The sequence below is a fragment of the Pongo pygmaeus genome, chromosome 8, assembly GCF_028885625.2.
Source record: "Pongo pygmaeus isolate AG05252 chromosome 8, NHGRI_mPonPyg2-v2.0_pri, whole genome shotgun sequence".
NCBI classification, from domain to species: domain Eukaryota; kingdom Metazoa; phylum Chordata; class Mammalia; order Primates; family Hominidae; genus Pongo; species Pongo pygmaeus.
Genome location: NC_072381.2, coordinates 54,706,748 through 54,727,453, shown reverse-complemented (window position 1 = coordinate 54,727,453; position 20,706 = coordinate 54,706,748). Strand labels below are relative to the sequence as shown.

Sequence of the window (20,706 nt, the reverse complement as noted above, 5' to 3'; positions counted from 1 at the left end):
TTGTAAATTGTCTGAGTTTATGTAGGAAATTAAGATTGGAACTTCTGCAAAGGAATTTTTTTCCTGGACAGAACCTCAGTCAGCCATTTGAAGTTAGTGACTTGGAGTATTGCATCCAGAATTCTGAGATTATGATCCAAATTATACTGAAATGGAAAGATAAACTCCTTTTGTACTCAACACTTCCTCAACTCACATTTTGGCCATCTGTCTGCATTTGTTAGTTATCATGGATGCACGTGGGAAGTATATAATTGGGCAAGGTACTAGGGGAGATAAGATTGCAAGGAATTACAGAACAAAAAAACTTGCATAAACCTATTGTTGAGTAACCAGCACTTTGGCTATTGGTCTCATACTATTGTAGGGAAGTTCTGCAGGTTTGGAATATGACTGTCTTCATCGTTTACGTACATCAAATAATACTTTAAAAGATTGTTATTCTAGCTGGGTGCAGTGGCTCACGCCTGTAATCTCAGCACTTTGGGAGGCTGAGGCAGATGGATCATGAGCTCAGGAGATTGAGACCATCCTGGCTAACGTGGTGAAACCCCGTCTCTACTGAAAATACAAAAAAAATTAGCTGGGCCTGGTGGTAGGCGCCTGTAGTCCCAGCTACTTGGGAGGCTGAGGCAGGAGAATGGCGTGAACCCAGGAGGCGGAGCTTGCAGTGAGCTGGGATTGCGCCACTGCACTCCAGCCTGAGTGACAGAGCGAGACTCCGTCTTAAAAAAAAGAAACAAAAAAAAAGAAGAAGAAAGTAGTCAGTACGTTGTCATCCTCCATTAATGTTAATGTAAATAAAGGATGTCATTTTCCTTGGGAATAAAACAGGAATGTTAAAAGGAAAACATAACAATATTTTCTTTTTTAAAGATAATTTGTCCCCAGTCTAAAAAAGGATTCTAAATCTCCTTTTATGTAATCTCTAAACGTTCCTGCAGCTATTGTAAAATGAATGGAAAATTGCAGATCCATGACTCACCTTCAGATCTGTAATTACCTCAGGCTAAGGACATATTGGGTGACTTTTAACTCAGCATTTTCCCCCACATCCACTTAACTTTATTATAGTGCCTCCTAATTAATATCTGTGATGTGATGTTACCTTAATGGAAATGGCCATTTCATCATCTATTTGATGTCTGGATTTCTGCCATCTCCCTCCTTAGGAGACTCTTAGCCATGCACTGCAATCTATCTGCCTGATCAATTCCGTTCCTTCAATGATGCATCCAGCTCAGTGAGCTAATGGCTGTGACTGTGCTGCCTGAATCTGTAGAAGAGTTTGAGAAATTGGAAATAAATTAAATTTATCATCATTGTGGGACATCTGGTTGATATCATTATTTTAAAAGAATATGAAACAGGTCATGCAAACAGGCAAATACTTTTATACAGACAGTGTTATCCCTCTGTTTGTTGCGATCCTGCCTGGGGCAGCCATGAGTTAAAAACCTTTCAGTAAGTATAGATAGAGGGAAAGAGTTAAAATTCCAATCTTCCCATTTTTTCTTTTTTTTTTGTCTTCTCTTATTTGTTTCTGTACAACATCCAGAAAATAGTTTCAATACTAAAGGGTGTTAAGTTTTCTGAGAGTTGTTTTTCTGCTTCTGTTTGGTGATCACATAAACCAGGTGCCTAGACATGAAACCTACTGGGCAGAGTATTCCTGTATTTAACGTAAAACCTGCCTCTAGTGAATCAGATTATCCCAGACATCACAAATCTTTACATCTTTTCCGAATGTCAGCAGAGCTGATAGATATGATAACAAGTAGACACCATTGCTTATAGTACTGGTGACGTCTTCTAGAGTTACAGTACTAGAGGTGCCTGTCAAAGACACCAGCTCATTGGGAAAGGTCCAAATTCAGTTGGAGTTTTCCAAAAATGTTTGGAAATTAAACATTTTTATGCTTGTCTTTTCTAAGTTTTTAATAATCATTAGAATTAAAAGCAAGAATTTTCTATTTACTGCATAATCACTACTGTTTGAATGATGCTAATAAAATTTGGGTAAAATGGTGTTTATATAAACCTGCTTTCCAAGGGAACAGTCCATTGGTAAGTAGAATTTTTTTTAATCTCCGAATGTTTTTTCCCATGATCATTACAAACTCTTATTCCTAATAAGGGAAAATAACCATGTTTCTTACTACTAAATCTAAAAAATCATAAAGAGGTCATGAACTCTTCATAAGATTTTAATGGATTCCTTCTAGTTTTTTCCTGAAGTGAAGGTCTTTGACTATGAAGTCTTAAAGGCCCATCCCTAGTGAGAACTATCACAAAGGTCATTCAGTCTTCTGTCTCAGTAGCTGTTACCAGTTTACCTTTATATTTTCATCATAGTTCATTAATTTAAATTTTAAACAAGTTAAAGGCATTCAGTTTTTTCGAAGGAGACAGTTGGCATGTTAAAAGGTGTCTACTTAGAAAACCCAGGGTTTAACTTGTTTAGTACAAAAGTGTTTGTATGTGTATTTTTTATTTCCCATGAAGTTGTTCCTCTCAGAGAAGAACACTGAAACTATATTAACATGAAGTAGAGACATGATAATTGATATTTTATATTTTTCAGCCACTTTCTTTTAAAAAGACAGAACAAGTATTTGTTTTCCGAGTTAACAGATCAGAATAGGCAGTTTGTCTTTTTATGAACAGGAAAAACGAGGCTAGTCTACCGCTAGGCAGAAAACAGAAAAGAAGGAGTGGTCCTTGCTCTCTTGGTTCCTATCAGGCAAGTAGACCAGGTTGCTTTTCACCCCCGAGTAAATAGAATCACATATCTGTGGTTTCTCTACCCCCTTAAAAAATGTATTTCTAATGACACCAATACTGATGGCTTTGTGGGTTTGAATGAATTTTTTACTTGTCTTATTTAGTTTCCCAAGGAATTCTATGATGTAAACAAAATAAGAATTATTAAGAACCCTGAATTTCAGATGATGAAATGATGTCCAGTGAGGTTTGGTTATCTGTAGATCTGTTTGGGGAGAATTGACTTTTTTTTTGAGACGGAGTTTCACTCTTGTTGCCCAGGATGGAGTGCAATGGCGCGATCTCAGCTTACTGCAACCTCTGCCTCCCGGGTTCAAGCGATTCTCCTGCCTTAGCCTCCCTAGTAGCTGGGATTACAGGCATGTGCCACCATGCCCGGCTAATTTTGTATTTTTAGTAGAGATGGGGTTTCTCCATGTTGGTCAGGCTGCTCTTAAACTCCCGACCTCAGGTGATCCGCCCACCTCGGAATTGACATCTTAACAATGTTTTGTCTTTGACACGTCTAGGATATATGTCTCTGTTTATTCATGTCAGTTTTACTCATTAGTATTTTATATTAGTATTTTATAGTTTTCACTGTATAATTCTTCCCCGTTTTGTCAGATTTATCCATAAGTATTTCATAATTTTGTTGCTGTTGTAAGTTTTTTAAATTTCTGTTTTTAATTATTCATTGCTACTATGTGGAAATGCAATTGATTTTCAGATTACAATTCAATATGTTAAGTGCTCTACCAATGTTATGTGCAAAGTACCTTGGGAGCATGGAGGAAGAACAATCAACCCTACTTATGGTGTCAAGGAATGCTTCATAAAAGAAATAACATAAATTTTCTAGTTATTTTCTTGATTTTTAGCATGAATATCTTGTCCAAAATTCTAGATAAATGTCTAATAATTAAAATACAAATTATTTTTAGAAGCAGTATATTAAATAATAGACTGGAAACTGTAGTATTGAGTTTAAATCTTGGAACTTTTGATTCTGGAAATTTTTAATCATATATGAAAATAGAGTATTTTCATAGCTTTATTTATATTACGTGGTTTTTATTGTGTGTTTTTCTGTTTGTTTGTTTTGAGACGGAGTCTCGCTCTGTCACCAGGCTGGAGTGCAGTGGCGCAATCTCGGCTTACTGCAACCTCCACCCTCCAGGTTCAAGTGAGTCTCCTGCCTCAGCCTCCTGAATAGCTGGGACTACAGGTACATGCCACCACGCCCAGCTAATTTTTGTATTTTTAGTAGAGATGGGGTTTCACCACGTTGGCCATGATGGTCTCGATCTCTTGACCTTGTGATCCGTCCACCTCGACCTCCCAAAGTGCTGGGATTACAGGCATGAGCCACCCCGCCCGGCCTTATATTACGTGTTTTTATGTGTATATATATGAAATTTCAGACTTACAGAATAGTTGCAAGTATAATACATGGAATTTCCATATAGTCTTTACTCAGATTCACAGAAAAGTTTTAAGAATAATACATGGAATTTCCATATACTCTTTACTCAGATTCACCAGTTTACATTTTTGTCCCATCTACTTCATCATTTTCTCTATTTTCTTTTCTTGAATTGTTTAGGAATATATTGGAGATACTGTGCCCTTTTATCCCTAAATACTTTGTTGTATATTTCCTAACAACTAGGACACTGTCTTACATCAGCACAGCACAGTTAGTTATCAAAATCAGGAAATTTAATTTGATACAGTACTGTTAGTTAATCTACATTATAATATAATTTTGTTATTCCAGTTATGACCTTTGTAGCTTTCTTTCCAGTCTTCAGTTAGTCCAGGCTCATACCTTGGTATTCTTTAAACTGGAACCATTTCTCAGCCTTTCCTTGTGTTTGTTCACTTTGGTATTTCTAAAGTGGATAGGCTAGTTATTTTGTAGATTGTCCTTCTTGTGTTTGCCCACTGCTTCTTCCTAATTAGGTTCAGGTTATTCATTTTGGTAGGAATCCCACTGAAGTGATACTGTGTTCTATTTAGTATATCTTTTGAGGAGACATGTGATAGCAGTTTGTCCCAATATTTGTGACACCAGTGTAATGACTTGGTCAAGTTGGGTCGACCAGGTTCCTCCACTGTCAGGTTATTCTTTTTTATTCTGTAATTAATGTATCGCTATATATTTTATATACTTTGAAACTGTAAACATCTTGTCCTTATCAAACCTTCACCTACTAATTTTAGCAGTCATTGCTAATTTTTCAAACTCCCATTCTTTTTACATTTAGTAGTTGGCATTCTACTATAAGTAAGGATTTTCATTTTTTCCTTATTTGTGTATACTTATTAATATTTATTATTTATTAATATATATGCAAGTATAGACACTTGCATTCTTACTGTATTCAGTGGATTATGATCCATTGCTGTTATCTGTTTGGTGCTAAATTGTCCCATATTCCATCAGTGGGAATGCCTTCAAGTTAACTGTTGTGTGCCTTTGACATGTGCCCATCATTCTTTAATGCACTTTCTTCTTTGAGCATCTCCATCTTTTTAGCACAAAAAGATGTTGTAGGCTCATCTTGTATATTCCCTGTACCAGCTCTGGAATCAGCCATTTCTGCAGGTGGTCCTGGATTTTAGTTAGTTTTTGGAAGCCAAGATTTGAACTAGAACATATATGTTACACACACACACACACACACACACACACACACACACACAACTGTGAATTTATATTGATACCTCCCATTCTTAACCAGCATCACAGCCTATATTGTAGTCTTTCCCCCTTTCCATAATTGGGACTCTCTTCCCCAACAATGAAGAATGTGGCTCCCAATATCTTCAATTTTTCTCATTTGTTTAAGCCTAATATATACAAAAGGTGATTTCAGAACTTCTGAACCATGCCACTGCAAAAAGTAAACCTGTTAAATAGAGTTCATTATTTGTTTACATTCTTTTATTTTTGAAGTAAAATTTACACACATTGAAGTATACAATGTTAAGTGGATAATGTGGTGAGTTTTGGCAAATAGATATGCTTTTATATCCCACACCCCTATCAAGACATAAAAAAAAAACACGTCTATCACCTCAGAAAATTCCCTTGAGCCCTTTTCTGGTCAGTCCCCAACCCCAGAAACAACCGTAATTTTTATTCTTTTCATTATAAATTACTTTTTTCTTTTTTTTAGAATGTCATGTAAATATATGTCATACACACTTCTGTATCTTGCTTCTTTTGCTTAGCATAATGTGAGATCTATCTATGTTTTTTAATGCGTCAGTGGTTCTGTCCCTTTTATTACTAAGGAGTATTCCTTTGTGTGATTGTGGCCAATGTTTTGTTAATTTTTTATCAATAGTTGGATTGTTTCCACCTTTAGTTTTGTGATAGTCTTTTTTTTTAATGTCTACTTAGCTAGGCTACAGCCCCCAGTTATTCTGTCAAACACTAATTCGGGTATTGCTGTGAAAGTATTTTATGGATGTGATCAAAGTCTACAAGTAAAGGAGTTAATCTCATTGCATTCAATAAGCATTTTTTTTTCCTTTGAGACAAAGTCTCACTCTGTTGCCCAGGCTGGAGTGCAGTGATGTGACCTTGGCTCACTGCAACCTCTGCCTCCTGGGTTCAAGTGATGCCCCTGCCTCTGCCTCCCAAGTAGCTGGGATTACAGGTGCCTACCACCATGTTCAGCTAATTTTTGTATTTTTAGTAGGGACAGGGTTTCACCATGTTGGCTAGGCTGGTCTCAAACTACTGACCTCAAGTGATCTCCCCACCTCGGCCTCCCAGAGTGCTGGGATTACAGGCATGAACCACTATGCTTAGCCATATTCAATACAATTTGCATTAAATAAGCGATAATCTGGGTGGGCCTGATTCAGTTGGGTGGAAGGCCTTAAGAGCAGAGCTGAGGCTTCTCTGAAGAAGAAATTCATTCTGTGCACTGCCACTTCACCCATGCCTGAGAGTTCCAGTGCACCCTTTGGACCTGACTAGTCAGCTCCACAATTGTGTAGGCCAATTTTTGGCAATAAATCTCTTCATATATATGTCCTCCTGGTTCCATTTCTCCAGTTGAGCAATGACTGATACAAATCTATTGTAAGGAAACCTGCTATGAACATTGTTCTTTGCAGTTTTTGTGAGCACACATTTTCAGTATTTGTTTAGTAGATATCTAGGAATGGAAGTTGTAGGTCAAAAGATATGTGTATGTTTAATTTTACAAGGGATTGCCAAACTCTTTTCCAAAATTATTACACCAATTTATGTTCTACCAGCAATATATAATGAGATTTCCACTTGTTTTCCATCCTTGTCAACATTTAGTGTTGTCATTCTTTTTTATTCTTTTGTATTTTAGCCTTTCTTTTGAGTGTATGGTGGTTTCTGACTGTGATTTTTTTTATTTGCATTTCTCTGATGACTAATAATGTTGAGCAGTATTTTATGTGGTTGTTAGCCAGTTGTATATCTTCCTGTGTGAAGTTTATATTCAGGTCTTCTGTCCATTTTTCTAAATTGGGTTGTGTTTTTACTATAGACATGTAGGAGTTCGTCACGTATCTGAACACAAGTCCTTTGTCAGATATTTGATTTGCAAATATTTTTTCTCCAGTCTTGTCTAAACATTTTCCTGAAGGTGTTTTTTCACTGTTTGTTCGTTTTTTGTTTTTTGGTTTTTTTTGTTTTTTTTTTTTGAGATGGAGTCTTGCTCTGTCACCCAGGCTGGAGAGCAGTGGCGTGATCTCAGTTCAATGCAACCTCCGCCTCCCAGGTCTCTATTTAAGTTTTCTTTTTTTTCTAGTGTCTTTTTTTTTTTTTTGAGATGGAGTCTTGCTCTGTGGCCCAGGCTGGAGTGAAGTGACACAATCTCCGCTCACTGCAACCTGTGCCTCCCGGGTTCAAGCGATTCTCCTGCCTCAGGCTCCTGAGTAGCTGGGATTACAGGCACACGCCACAATGCCCAGCTAATTTTTGTATTTTTATTAGAGACAGAGCTTCACCGTGTTGGCCAGGCTGGTCTCGAACTTCTGACCTCAGGTGATCCACCAGCCTCGGACTCCGAAAGCGCTAGGATTATAGGCGTGAGCCACTGCGCCTGGCCAGTAGTGTCTTCTTTGTTGTTATATTTACTCCTAGGTATTTTATGTTTTTTGACATTATGGGTAATGGATTTTTAAAAAATGTTTATTTTCCCATTGTTTGTTGCTAGTATACAGACATACCCCTGATCTAAGTTTACTTATGTGCTCTTTCTTTATTTTAATTTCTGCTTTCTTTTCTTTTCTTTTATTTCTTTTGAGACTGAATCTTGCTCTGTCTCCCACGCTGGAGTGCAGTGGCACGCTCTCGGTTCACTGCAACCTCTGCCTCCCAGGTTCAAGCAGTTCTCCTGCCTCAGCCCCCCAGTAGCTGGGATTAAAGGCACATACCACCACGCCTGGCTAATTTTTACATTTTTAGCAGAGGTGGGGTTTCACCATGTTGGCCAGGCTGGTCTTGAACTTCTGAATTTAGGTAATCCACCCGCCTCTGGGATTACAGGCATGAGCCACTGCGCCTGGCCTCTCTCTTTAGTTCAGTGATTCCTTAGGATTTGCTATGTAAACAATCATGATATCTACAAATAGGGACAGTTTGACTTATGTTTTTACATTCTGTATGCCTTTTTGTTTATTTTCTTGCCTTACTGCACTGGCTGGAGAGACCTTCAGTACAGTGCTAAACAGAAGTGATTCTTGCCATGTTATGATAGGTGGAATGTTTTTGCCATTAAGTGTGAAGTTAATAGTGACAGATTGTTTGTTTCAGGTACTGAGCAGTACAGTGAATACACAGGCTATGCTGAGACATATCGTTGGTCCCGGAGCCACGAAGATGGGAGTGAAAGGTGAGTCTGTTTCTGTCTTCAGTATTTCATGGCTAAAAGCAAAGGAATTTGGGCCTGACCCTCACACACTCTCATTCCGTCTACTTGTATTTCAGCAAGTGAACTTAAAAAGAAAAAAGAAAAGAAGTCAGCATTACAGGTTCATTGGCATTGAAAACACTATTACCATCTTCTTGTACCAAAGGGAAGAACAGAGAAGATAAAACCAAAAGTCTAAAGCAAAGACAAAGAGGGACAGAATTCTCTACAGTTCTTTACCTCTGAGCTACAATCAGAAACCGTGGAGGTTAAATTCCATGTTTAAATCTGAGTAGAATAGGTTCTAATTAGAGCTTAAAGCCTTTGACCAACTTATTAAGTTATCTTTAATTTTTCTGTGAAATTAGGTGGAGGAAACCTATGTTGCGACAGTTGACCTAATGCCACAAACCAGTTGATGGCAGAACCTGCGGTGTGCTTTGCTGCTCCTGTCTCCTGTGTCTTCTTGAAATATAGTCTTCTACTTTGACATTCTTACTTCTAGTTAACCAGAGAAAAAATTTTGCAGAAATGCTACCTGAAAGCTTGTGGGGTTTTTTGTTTTGTTTTGTTTGTTATTTGATGAGAAAACCATTGTGGCAGAAAGAATCAGCTCTTGCCCACGTGCCGCAAATTTATTCCTCATAATGTCTCAAGTCCATCCTCTGCTTTCTTTCTATTTTGTTTAAAATATATGGTTGCAACAAACATCTATGTAGATGTTTATTCCTGATAATTATTTACAAACCAGCATGAAGATTTCTATTGTTGGTTTTCAGTTTGAAAAGTTGCTTGGCACAGCAATATATGCAAGTTTATAAAGAGATTAAATATTTGGGATTTTACATGTTTCCAAAATTATCATCTCAACCAGTCCTTTCTATTTCCACAGGCAACATGGTATTGTCTGCTTTGATGTCTTTGTTATTTTAAAAATAGTTTCTCACAGTCAGCAATTGAGCACAGTAGGTAGAATGCTGCACTGAATTATTTCACATTTTTGTAATACTTCTTAGGATTTTTTTTTCTGGACAGTATATAGTGATGTTACAACCCCAGTGATTTAAAGCAGATGTCTCAAAGCAAAGGAGGAATGAGCTTTTGTCAGGATGCAAGTGCCATGTCCTTAGTATTAGAGGAAAACAAAGAACTAGATTCCTTTTGTTTGCCCCCAAATCCTTTAACCTCTGAGACTTACTATAAATGATTTACTTGTTTACACTATGTCATTATGTTGTCTCTGGGTAATTTTTCATTTTACTTTTTAATGCTTGACAGTGCACACTGTATGTGCCTCAATCTAAAAATAAAGGGTGTTTCCTTTCCTTTCCTTTTGCTCAGACCTGCAGACACTGGTTTGTTTTTAATATTTTAACACAGCTAAAGTCTTGGCAACCTGACCCCTGAGAGGATTTTATTTGAGCGACTACCTGTTCCTTATCTTTTCTCCCCTTTCCATCCTGTCCCAGGGACGACTGGCAGCGGCGCTGCACTGAGATCGTTGCCATCGATGCTCTTCACTTCAGACGCTACCTCGATCAGTTTGTGCCTGAGAAAATGAGACGCGAGCTGAACAAGGCCAGTAACCTTATTTCTTAGTTCATCTGGCAGCTGTCATCTATTTACTTTCATTTTATTAATGCTGAAATTAATGCTTTCTGGTAATTCTTGCAGTGTCAGTATGTCTGCCCACAGCTCTCCTGATTTAATGGCTCTGTCAGCTTGTACAAGATGTACTTTCCATTTTGTAATTGTTTGATTCAAAGCTAAGGTTGCCAGATAGGCTGTTGCTTAGTTTTAAACCCCACACATGCATTTATCTCATCAAGTACCTTAGCTGCTATGGAACATTATCATTGTAAAACCATTGTAGAAACAAATGAGCTCTGAAAATTTTTTTCTCAGACCTGCGTAATGACATTTTCTCTACAAAGTATGCTATCAGGGTTAAAACAGAAAAACTGAAAAAGCCAAATCAAATGTTGTTCTATTTTAGGTAAGATTTATGATGGTATCTATTATTTTCTGTAATACTTAGTGCTGCCTACTATATTCATTTTTTTTCTTTTTTATTACAAAAGTATAAAAATGAGCCATACCTGTTGTTCAAATTTTCAGTATTGGCAACCATAATAAATAAACTCTGTTACACAGTAGAGAGCTGATTCTGTTCTCTGGATTTTGGGCCTTCCCAAAACAGCAGAGATTTTCTTTAGTTCCTCAAATTATTCACTCAGCAGAGATTTTCTTTTTTTTCTTTTTCTTTTTTTTTTTGAGATGGAGTTTTGCTTTTGTGGCCCAGGTTGGAGTGCAATGGCATGATCTTGGCTCACTGCAACCTCCGCCTCCCAGGTTCAAGCGATTCTCCTGCCTCAGCCTTCCAAGTAACTGAGATTACAAGTGCCTGCCACCACGCCCAGCTAATTTTTATATTTTTAGTAGAGATGGTGTTTCACCATGTTGGCCAGGCTGGTCTCGAACTCCTGACCTCAGGCGATCCTGCCCGCTACAGTCTCCCAAAGTGTTGGGATTACAGGCGTGAGCCACTGTGCCCAGCCTAGAGATTTTCTTTAGTTCCACAAATTATTCACACAGCCAAGAAGACTGACCCAATTCTGAAAATCATTCTTTCACTGCCATGAGTAGGATTTGGTTATGAGATTATTAGGATAATGAGGCTTGTGGTTTTACATGGCTATACATGGTGTGCCAGTTCCTATACAGACTTCTGAGAATAATAACAGTGATCTAGACAGACTTTTACTACACTTACAACTTAGTAGATATTTTGAACATAATTAAGTATCTTATATCCTGATCTATTTGGGAGAATCTAATTTATTGTTGAACATGTTCTTGTATGTATAATTTTTAAAATTATTTTAATGTTTAGAGTTCTCAAATTTTATAAAATGTTTGAAGAATAATGCACTATTTTTTAAAGTTGAACTTACATAACAGATATCATTTATTTAAAAATGAAAATAAAAAGTAATCCTTCAGAAAAGCTATCCAGAAAGACTGGCCTTTAGTGTATCAACAGTTCTAAAGTTCTCTCCTACCTGACTCTGAAAGTCAGAGATTTGCCTGTACTGAAGATTTTTTTTGTTTTTTTTTTTTTGAAGCAGGGTCTTTGTTGCCTAGGCTGGAGTGCAGTGGCATGCGCGATCACAGCTCACTGCAGACTCTCAACCTCTCTGGGCTCAGCCTCCTGAGTAGCTAGGAGTACAGGTGTGCACCATCACACCCGGCTAATTTTTCTTTTTTAGATACACTGGGTTTCACCATATTGCCCAGGCCAATTTCAAACTCCTGGGCTCAAGCGATCTCCTCCCCGTCGGCCTCCCAAAGTGCTGGGATTATAGGCATGAGCCACAACGCCCTGCCTGAAAAGTATCTTTTACTAGTAATTGGATACATTTTAAATGTAAGCCTATTTTCAATGTTCCAAACTCTTGCCTTAAAGCAGTTGTCCCCAGTACCATGATGTTTTTAGGATAGAGCATATCGAGTAGAATAAGATTTATCTTTAAATTTTCATGAGGTGCTACTTACCTAAACATGTATATGTGAATTTGTCACATGGTCAAGAGGACATTTATATAAGCAGTAGGTTGTTGGAGAGAAATATGGAAAAGGAAAGTAGAACCAAAATGTGTTTAGCCACAGTTAATACATTAATACAAACTGAAAGCTTCCCTATTTTATGAATGAACTCTATACTCCCACATATACTTTTCTATGAGAACTGGATCATTCACTTTTAGAAGTTATCCTCAACTATGATCTTTTAAGAAGGTAACTTTGGGCATAAGTCTTTTTTAAAATTGCCAGGTCCAGTTGATTCTCTCTGCACTTACTTGTGTATCACCAACCTTCAGTTTGCCCATCCTCAAAGACACCAGAAATTTAAAAGATATGTGTGAATAGGTTGTTAGTTGTAAATATTGGCAACATGGAAGAACATTTATTTATAGAATATAGAGTCTTAATGAGGGGCATTTTATACAAAGAATAAGTCTTTAAGTAACCTGGCAACAGGAGTTTTATTTCATTAGGAGTTGGCAGCAGTCAGTCACACTGCCTTATGGAAGTGTCTCAAAAATATTTTGTTAAATGACTTGACTGATAATTAAATAACTTTTTTTTTTTTTTTTTTTGAGACAGAATTTCACTCGTTGCCCTGGCTGGAGTGCAATGGCGTGGTCTCAGTTCACTGCAACCTCCGCCTCCTGGGTACAAGTGATTCTCCTGCCTCAGCCTCCCCAAGTAGCTGGGACCAGAGGCATGCACCACCACACTAGGCTAATTTTTGTATTTTTAATGGAGATGGAGTTTCATCATGTTGGCCAGTTTGTCTCAAACTCCTGACCTCAGGTGATCTGCCCATCTTGGCCTCCCAAAATGCTGGGATTACAGGCGTGAGCCACCACGCCTGGCCTAAATAACTTCTTAGACAATGTTAATTTAGGTTTTTGAGGTAAATATTTTAGAAGTTACATAAGTACATTATCTTAAGTCACTCAATATGTCACAAAATGTTATATATTTCCTAAATGTTCTTCAAGTGCTCAATAAAGCCTAGTAAATTGAGTGTCAAATCAAGTTTGGGACAGATGAAGCCATATGAAGCAGATGGGTTAATTTTTAATGTATAGTGATGCAGTTCTACATTCATTTTCAACCTGCAGTTATTCATGTCAATATGCAATAAAGTCTAATTTATAATTCATAAAAGATTCTTTTCAGTCAAATGCAGGTGGAATTTTTTTTTCAAATTATACAGATAACAATAGTAAAAGTAATTATTGCCATTAAATGATTGCTTACTCTCTATGAGGCATTCTACTTAGTGCTTTAAATGCAGTGTCTAATTTAGTCCTAACCACTCAGGGAGTCATAACTATTTTTCTTCTCTCTCATTTAGAGACAGTGAGTTCACTTCTTAGGAAGTTGAGTAATTTGTCGCAAGCCAGGTCACATAGCTGGCCACTGACCAAACCAGGGCTCAAATCCAGGCTCCCCTGACTTCAAATCTTTTTTTTTTTTTTTGAGACAGAGTTTCACTCTTGTTGCCCAGGCTGGAGTGCAATGGCATGATCTCGGCTCATTGCAACCTCCACCTCCCGGGTTCAAGCGATTCTCCTGCCTCAGCCTCCCGAGTAGCTGGGATTACAGGCATGCACCACTACTCCCGGCTATTTTTGTATTTTTAATAGAGACGAGGTTTCTCCATGTTGGTCAGGCTTATCTCGAACTCCCAACCTCAGGTGATCCGCACGCTTCGGCCTCCCAAAGTGCTGGAATTACAGGCGTGAGGCACTGCGCCCAGCCAAATCATTTTTTAAAAATGTAAATCCTCCACATAGAGACTACTATAACTAGGTCTGACATTCTAGACTTTTTATGGTTCAAACTTAAATCATTGAGAATATTTCTGCTTTTGGAATAGTCTCCTACATACTTATGCCTGAATCACTCTTGTTTTGTGATCATAAACTTCTGCTGTGAGCAAGGTACCTGTTAAATGCTTTTCTCAATATGTTTTTCTGTTTGATATAGTTTTTCAAGGAAATTTGAGGGTTCCCCACCAGTGAGACAAGGAAATACCTCAAGTGTAATAGAGCCTATCAACACATGGACTAACTTTGAGAAAGCACCTAGTTCAGGGCCTGGCACATGGGAAGGCATCTGATAAATGTGTGTTCTTTTATTCACTGATATATTCCAAAAAATGTGTTATTTTAACAAGGAATTAGTTTTTTAATTCTTTCACTGAAAAAGGAAAAAGCAGTAAATGATTTTGTTAAATGTCATTGGCAACTTAATCAGAAACTAATCCAAACAACTTTAGGCCTTCTAAATTAAAGCATTTGTCCCTTACTAGTTACATTTACCTATTAAAATTGACTTAAGAATTTTGGTTATGAGCAGCAGGAATCTCACATAAACTGACAGTACAACTTGGAGACAATGTTTAATATTTTATATCTCATGTTTTACAAACTTTTAGAGCAGAAGTCTGTGTTAAATCACTTTAGAGATGACTTGCACAATTCTGCTTGTGTGTGTGTGTGTGTGTGTGTGTGTGTGTGTATGCATGCCAGAGAGAAAGGAGGAAAAGAAAAAAAAAACCACATTTTTCTAAGCAAAAAAGCAGTAAGACCAGTTTTCACCGTCAGAATTCAGTATGGATCTGTGAACTCTGGGGACCTGTTTGCTACTTTTAAGCATTACTCACCAGTTAATAATTGAAAAGCCAATCCTACAAAGTGCTTTCCAGGCCTCTGGAAAAGGTCTGCTCCATCCAGGCTCCACCGGTCTTATTGGACCCACATCGTGACCTGCAAGTAGAGTTGGTTTTTAAAGGAGGGAACCAGTCTCCTTTTATCTAACTGATACTGTGAAGCAATGTTTAATCCTGTGAGAGATCAGCTGGGTGTCATTCTAAAGGAGTATTATTTTAGGGTTAGAAAGATTTATGACTTCAGCTTGTAAAAGTGGCAAATAGCGCTGCAAGAGAAGAAAGAAATCACTTGTGAAAAGTTGTATTTGCCATGTTAGGTAGGATTTTAGGTAGGATTAAGTAATGAATATGTTTTGTGGAGCTTTCTGAATCTGAAATTGAACAAGGTGGAGAGATAGAAATCATCCCTATTTACCTTTTTAAAAATTGATCTGTTTATTGATGTTTTTGTTATTATTCACCACCATATTTGGAATAGGACTGTTATTAAACCAAAGCCTGAAAACAAAATCAGTCAGTATTTGCTGCTGATATTCCTAAGAAGTTCAGCCTCTGAGCACTTACAGTCTTTTCATAAAATATGTGTCACTTTACTTTTCAAGAATGTTCAAAATGTATCATTTGTAGTGGGTTTTCCCTTAAGTTTCCCAATATATAGAATCAGAATAACAATTAAATACATAACCCAATCTTGGATTTTATACATCAGGAAACTAAGATCTGCATACTTCTTTCATTTTATATATTGCATTTTAGAATAGCAAAAACAATGTATTAATGTTATAATTATTTTAGGGATAAAGTCTAATCTCAGCTACTCGGGAGGCTGAGGCAGGAGAATCGCTTGAACCTGGGAGGTGGAGTTTGCAGTGAACTGGGATCACACCACTGCACCCAGCCTGGGCTAAAAAAAATAAAAGTCGTAAGAAATCACAGAATATTAAAAACCTCAGAAAATCAGTATCAATATCCACTGTGTATTAAGTTAAAGAAGTATAGTACATTGATTTCATATAAATGAGTAACTCTTTAGGAACAATAATTATTAAATTATTCTAGGAAATAGAATAATGTATTTACATGATAATGAAAGACATCTTTTAAGTAAAATCATGCATCACTTAAAGATGGAGATATGTTCTGTGAAGTAGTCACTGTGCACATGTCACTTTACACAACCTAGGTGGTATAGCCTGCTACTCACCTAGGCTAGATGGTATGGCCTGTTGCTCCTAGACTGCAAACCAGTCGAGTATGTTACTGTACTGAATACTATAGGCAGCTGTGACACAACGGTAGTATTTGTGTCTTAAACATAGGGCAGGTACTATGAAAATATGGTATTATAATCTTATGGGACCATTGTCATGTTTGTGCTTCGTTGTTGACTGCAACATCACTATGCAGCATGTAACTGTCTATCTGCTTGGGCCTTCTAAAATTGATATTGAAGCCAAAGATCTTACTTAAGTGTAAAATCTTATACATCAGTTTGTGCCAGACTATTTCCCTGGATACCATTTCTTTCCTGGGCCTCATTTTGGGCCTGTAGACTTTTATACCAGTTTTGTTTGGTCTCTTTTCCGTTTTCTTTCCTTCTTTCCTACATCTTTATCATTACCATTTCCTGGTTGGTCTCTAGTTTTTAATTCTAGGTACTAATATTTTCATCTTTCTTCTCAATACGCCCCTTTGCAACCTTCAGGACTCCCAAATTACCTTTATGTTCGCTGTCTTCTTCCCTTCCCATCAAAACTCATTCCAAGAGAGTGTTGTTCATTGGTATCTTCTGCTTACTATCCTGAGGTCTCAGTGCTTCCTTTTTCTTTTCCCCCTTCTGAGTTGTTTATTAGTAAAAATAAATTGCTCTGTCATTGCAGATTGTCAGGGCAGGGTATGGCTAGAGTTCAAGCTGGCTTTCTTTTATTCTTGCAGCTTTCTGATCAGTCTTCGCAAGTACTCTTGCTCTGGGTGGGGGAAAAACAAACGCATTTGCCAATATAGAGCTTTTGAGAACTCCTAGTGCCTTTCTCTATGGAGTGAGAACTTGGCAACTCTTTTAAGGTCTCTATCCTTATCTCATCTTTGTTTCTTTACCAGAGGAGTTCAATTCCTACTCATAAAAGGAAGGGTCCCCTGATTCAAGGCTCTGCCCTGGTCTCCAGCACTTAAGGCATCCTTCTTCCTAGAGAAGGGAGAAGCCTGGGCTGACCTTCCAAAGAGGGCTCAGGGCAGCATACTACTGCTGTCTTATTTCTGACCTTACAAATGCTTGCTTCTTAACAGAATAAAGTAATTTTGTATTTAATCATTATAACCAGTTATTATAATTTCTATGTAATTTTATCATTTAATTTTTATCTGATTAATATTTTTTGGTGGCGGGGGTGGGGGATAGAGTTCACTGTCACCCAGGCTGGAGTGCAGTGGCGCCATCATGGCTCACTGCAGCCTAGACCTCCCAGGCTCAAGCAGTCCTCCCACCTCAGCCTCCCAAGTAGATGACACCATATTGCCCAGGCTGGTCTCAAACTCCAGAGCTCAAGTGATCCTCCCACTTCAGCCTCCCAAAGTGCTGGGGTTACAGCCATGAGCTTTTAAAGATTTGATCTAAACACTGAATGAGGTTTATTTTCAGTTTCATGGTTTGTTTTTATGGCCATTTTTCAAGATAGATAATTTTCCAGGAAAATTGGATAATATTTTATACTAGATTTTGCTTCTAATAATTTAAATGTTTCAAATTCTCAATCATTAGGCCTTAGTTTCACTAAGCTATTTTTGGACATTGAAGTAAAGTTAACCCAGTTATTTAGAGACAGCAGTAAGAAAGAAACTAAAACCATCCTGATAGTATAAAACAGAGAAATGAACTAGGAATCTGAGGAAGCCTTCTTCTCTCTAGGCATGTTAGAAAATTCTGACATGAAACAAAGCAGCAAAGTTATGTTTATTCTTCCAGAGGGTTTGTTTTTTCCCTTGTTTGTTAATGACACAGACTATCTTTCAAGAGCCTATTCAAAACAAATGGAGTTCTTAGATTTTTTTTTACCTGAAAGAGATTTTCAGAAGCTCCATGCATCTGACTATGCAGGTAATTTGTGAGCGCTTGTGTAAGCTCTATACCACAGTGTTGAATAATGATCTGGTACCAACTTATAATTAATATCTGTCAGGATTTACAGTCTAGGAGGGTATGGAAGGAATAGCCTTGTTAATCCATCGAGACAGTCTCTAAAATAAATTTTTATACCTTTGTGGAAACTTCAAAGAACAATTTAATATATTTCTATGTGTGGGTTTCATAGAAGCATCTTTCTTTATCCTTGGTTTTTCTCTGGGAACATTTGTCAAGATCATTCTTTTAATTGTATTTGCTATTATATGTGAGCTATATTTTAGGCTTCGTTTGGAACTTGAGAACCCAGGGGAGTTTTGCTTTGCTGCTGTATTAAACCTGTTACAGTCTGATCACTTCAGAAAATAAGAATTTAGAAAGAAGGCACAAAGACCAACTAGCTGACAGGAAAGAGGTGGAAATCAGGAACTCTGGGATCTTACACAATGGTCTTCTCATATAGAAAATGAGCTGTTCATTTAATTAATACTTAGCCAGCATCCTCAGAATATATTGTACTTTTCTCAGATTACTGGCAAATTTTTAAATATTCTAGCTTAAAACAGAGCTGTGAAACTAGAGAATCTTAGAGCCAAAAGGCACCTTAAAGGTTATTTCATAAACAGGTATAGGAATCCCTTCTATAGATAGTTGCTTGCTCTTTGTTAAGTATTTCATTAGCAGGAAGCACATTTATTAATCTAATCTCCATAACTCAGAGACAGAATGCTGAGGAGGCATAATAGTGACCCTTTGCCTGATGAAAAAAATAGTGATTAAAGCCTTCAAAGAAAAAGAAAACTGCTCTAACAAGTCCCTTTCCTGGTGATTTTTCCTAGTAGTTTATAATTGGGATCCTATTAGTTCTTGAAATATCTCTGCTATTTTCATTTCTGTTTGTTTGAAGTGGAAAAGTAAATTGGGACCTATATTAGTTTAAGGGATTTTATTTGCTTAGCATTCAAACAAATAAATATTAGAATTTATCATTTCTTAGTCTCTTCCTTGCATAATCCCGGGTTTTTTTCTCCCTTCCTCCCTTTTTGTTTTTCCCTCTATTTTGGCCCCTATGGAAAAAAAAAATGAGAAATTGAACATAAGCTTGATAATGGACACTGATCCTAGTACATCAGTCAGAAACACTGTTAGTGTCTAGGCACTCACAGGCTTCGATAATTCTTTTATCCTGCAGGCTTACTGTGGATTTCTCCGTCCTGGAGTTTCTTCAGAGAATCTTTCTGCAGTGGCCACAGGAAACTGGGGCTGTGGTGCCTTTGGGGGTGATGCCAGGTTAAAAGGTAAGTTGTTGTAGAGAAGGATAAAAGCATTCTGCCCACAGAAAAAAGTTAGTCCTTCAAGCCAGATTTCTCATGTCCTGTCATGAGACCACAAAAATCTAAGAGAAAAGGAAAAGGAATATTTAACACTATTTTCTTTTTTCCTATTATGCTTGAAGGAATTCTTATTTCATTTACCATTTTCCTTCAGTGGTTGCTTATCACTTTGATCCCCCAGACACAGTATTTTGTTGAATATTGAAAGGTTGGCAGGAGGAGAAGAGCATATAATGACTGTGAAGTTTCAAACCTGAGCTTGCACTTTCCTCCACTGGAGTGATTTTTATGGACAGTTATTTCACTGACTCATTCATCCACCAAATTTAATAGCACCTCTGCCACTTTCTAGGCACAGTGGTAGGCTCTGAGATACAAAGATGGAGAAGATGTGATTCCTGCTTTGGAATTCACAGTCCAGCATATGAGAGAGAGGCAGTATGAGACTGATGCAGTACATGGGAATGAGTGCTGTAGTGGAGGCCCACGGGGCTGTGGGAGCACAGCCTGGGAGAGCTGCATGAATGGCACAGATAGGAGGCATCTGGATGTCCAAGAAGCAGAAACATTTCTTACGTGTTATTGTTTGTGGTAGGAAATTCACAAAACCCGATCAACAAAGCTATTGGCCATTTACTACATTGACATTTTTTCAAAGTATCAGTTATAGAAAATAATACTATATCATTACTTAGGATGATTATTTTTCCATTTCATCCCAACTGGTCTGACACCACCTGGGTGTACTGCATTGCAAATCTGACACTGACTACCTGGAGTAATTGCAGATCTCGCCTATTAAGGACAGAGTCCACAAGACTGCCCCCACTTCAGACTCCATCCACAAGTTTCAGGGGGATCCCCAGGCCACTCACATTTCTGTCCAGCTGGTTACTATTCTAGGAGGTTCCCATGTCCCCACCTCAGGTTCCATAATTCACTAGAATGACTCACAGAACTCAGAAAAAAGTCCTTTCCTTACCACTGCAGTTTTATTATAAAGGAGACACATAAAGCGAAGCCTAGAAGGGAAAGCAGAGCTTCTACAACCCTTCCCCTTAGTGTCAGGGCACCCCACTCTCCTGATACATCAGTGTGTACGCCAGTCAGGAGGCTGCACTGACCTTTGGTGACCAAAGATTTCATTGAAGTCTCATTCTCTAGGCATGATTGATTAAATCATTGGCCACATGATTGAGCTCGGTCTCTGCCCTCCCCTGACTCCCGGGTGTGCAATCTGAATCGCCTCATTAGCAGAACAAAGGCACCAGCACTCAGGAAATTCCAAGGGTGTTTGAAGCTTCTACCAGGAACCCAAGATGGCATGCCAGA

The 20,706-nt window shown here is 37.8% G+C and overlaps 1 protein-coding gene across 7 annotated transcripts in view; it reads left to right on the top strand.

The window, feature by feature from the left end:
- PARG (poly(ADP-ribose) glycohydrolase) overlaps nucleotides 1-20,706 on the top strand; it is a 122,389-nt gene that overhangs the window by 88,388 nt on the left and 13,295 nt on the right. For all 7 annotated transcript variants that reach the window (XM_054502996.2, XM_054502997.2, XM_054502998.2 and 4 more), the window contains 3 exons: nucleotides 8,579-8,657; nucleotides 10,145-10,253; nucleotides 19,233-19,338. In XM_054502996.2, the coding sequence (XP_054358971.1) occupies nucleotides 8,579-8,657; nucleotides 10,145-10,253; nucleotides 19,233-19,338 (294 nt within the window). The remainder of the gene's footprint in view (nucleotides 1-8,578; nucleotides 8,658-10,144; nucleotides 10,254-19,232; nucleotides 19,339-20,706) is intronic.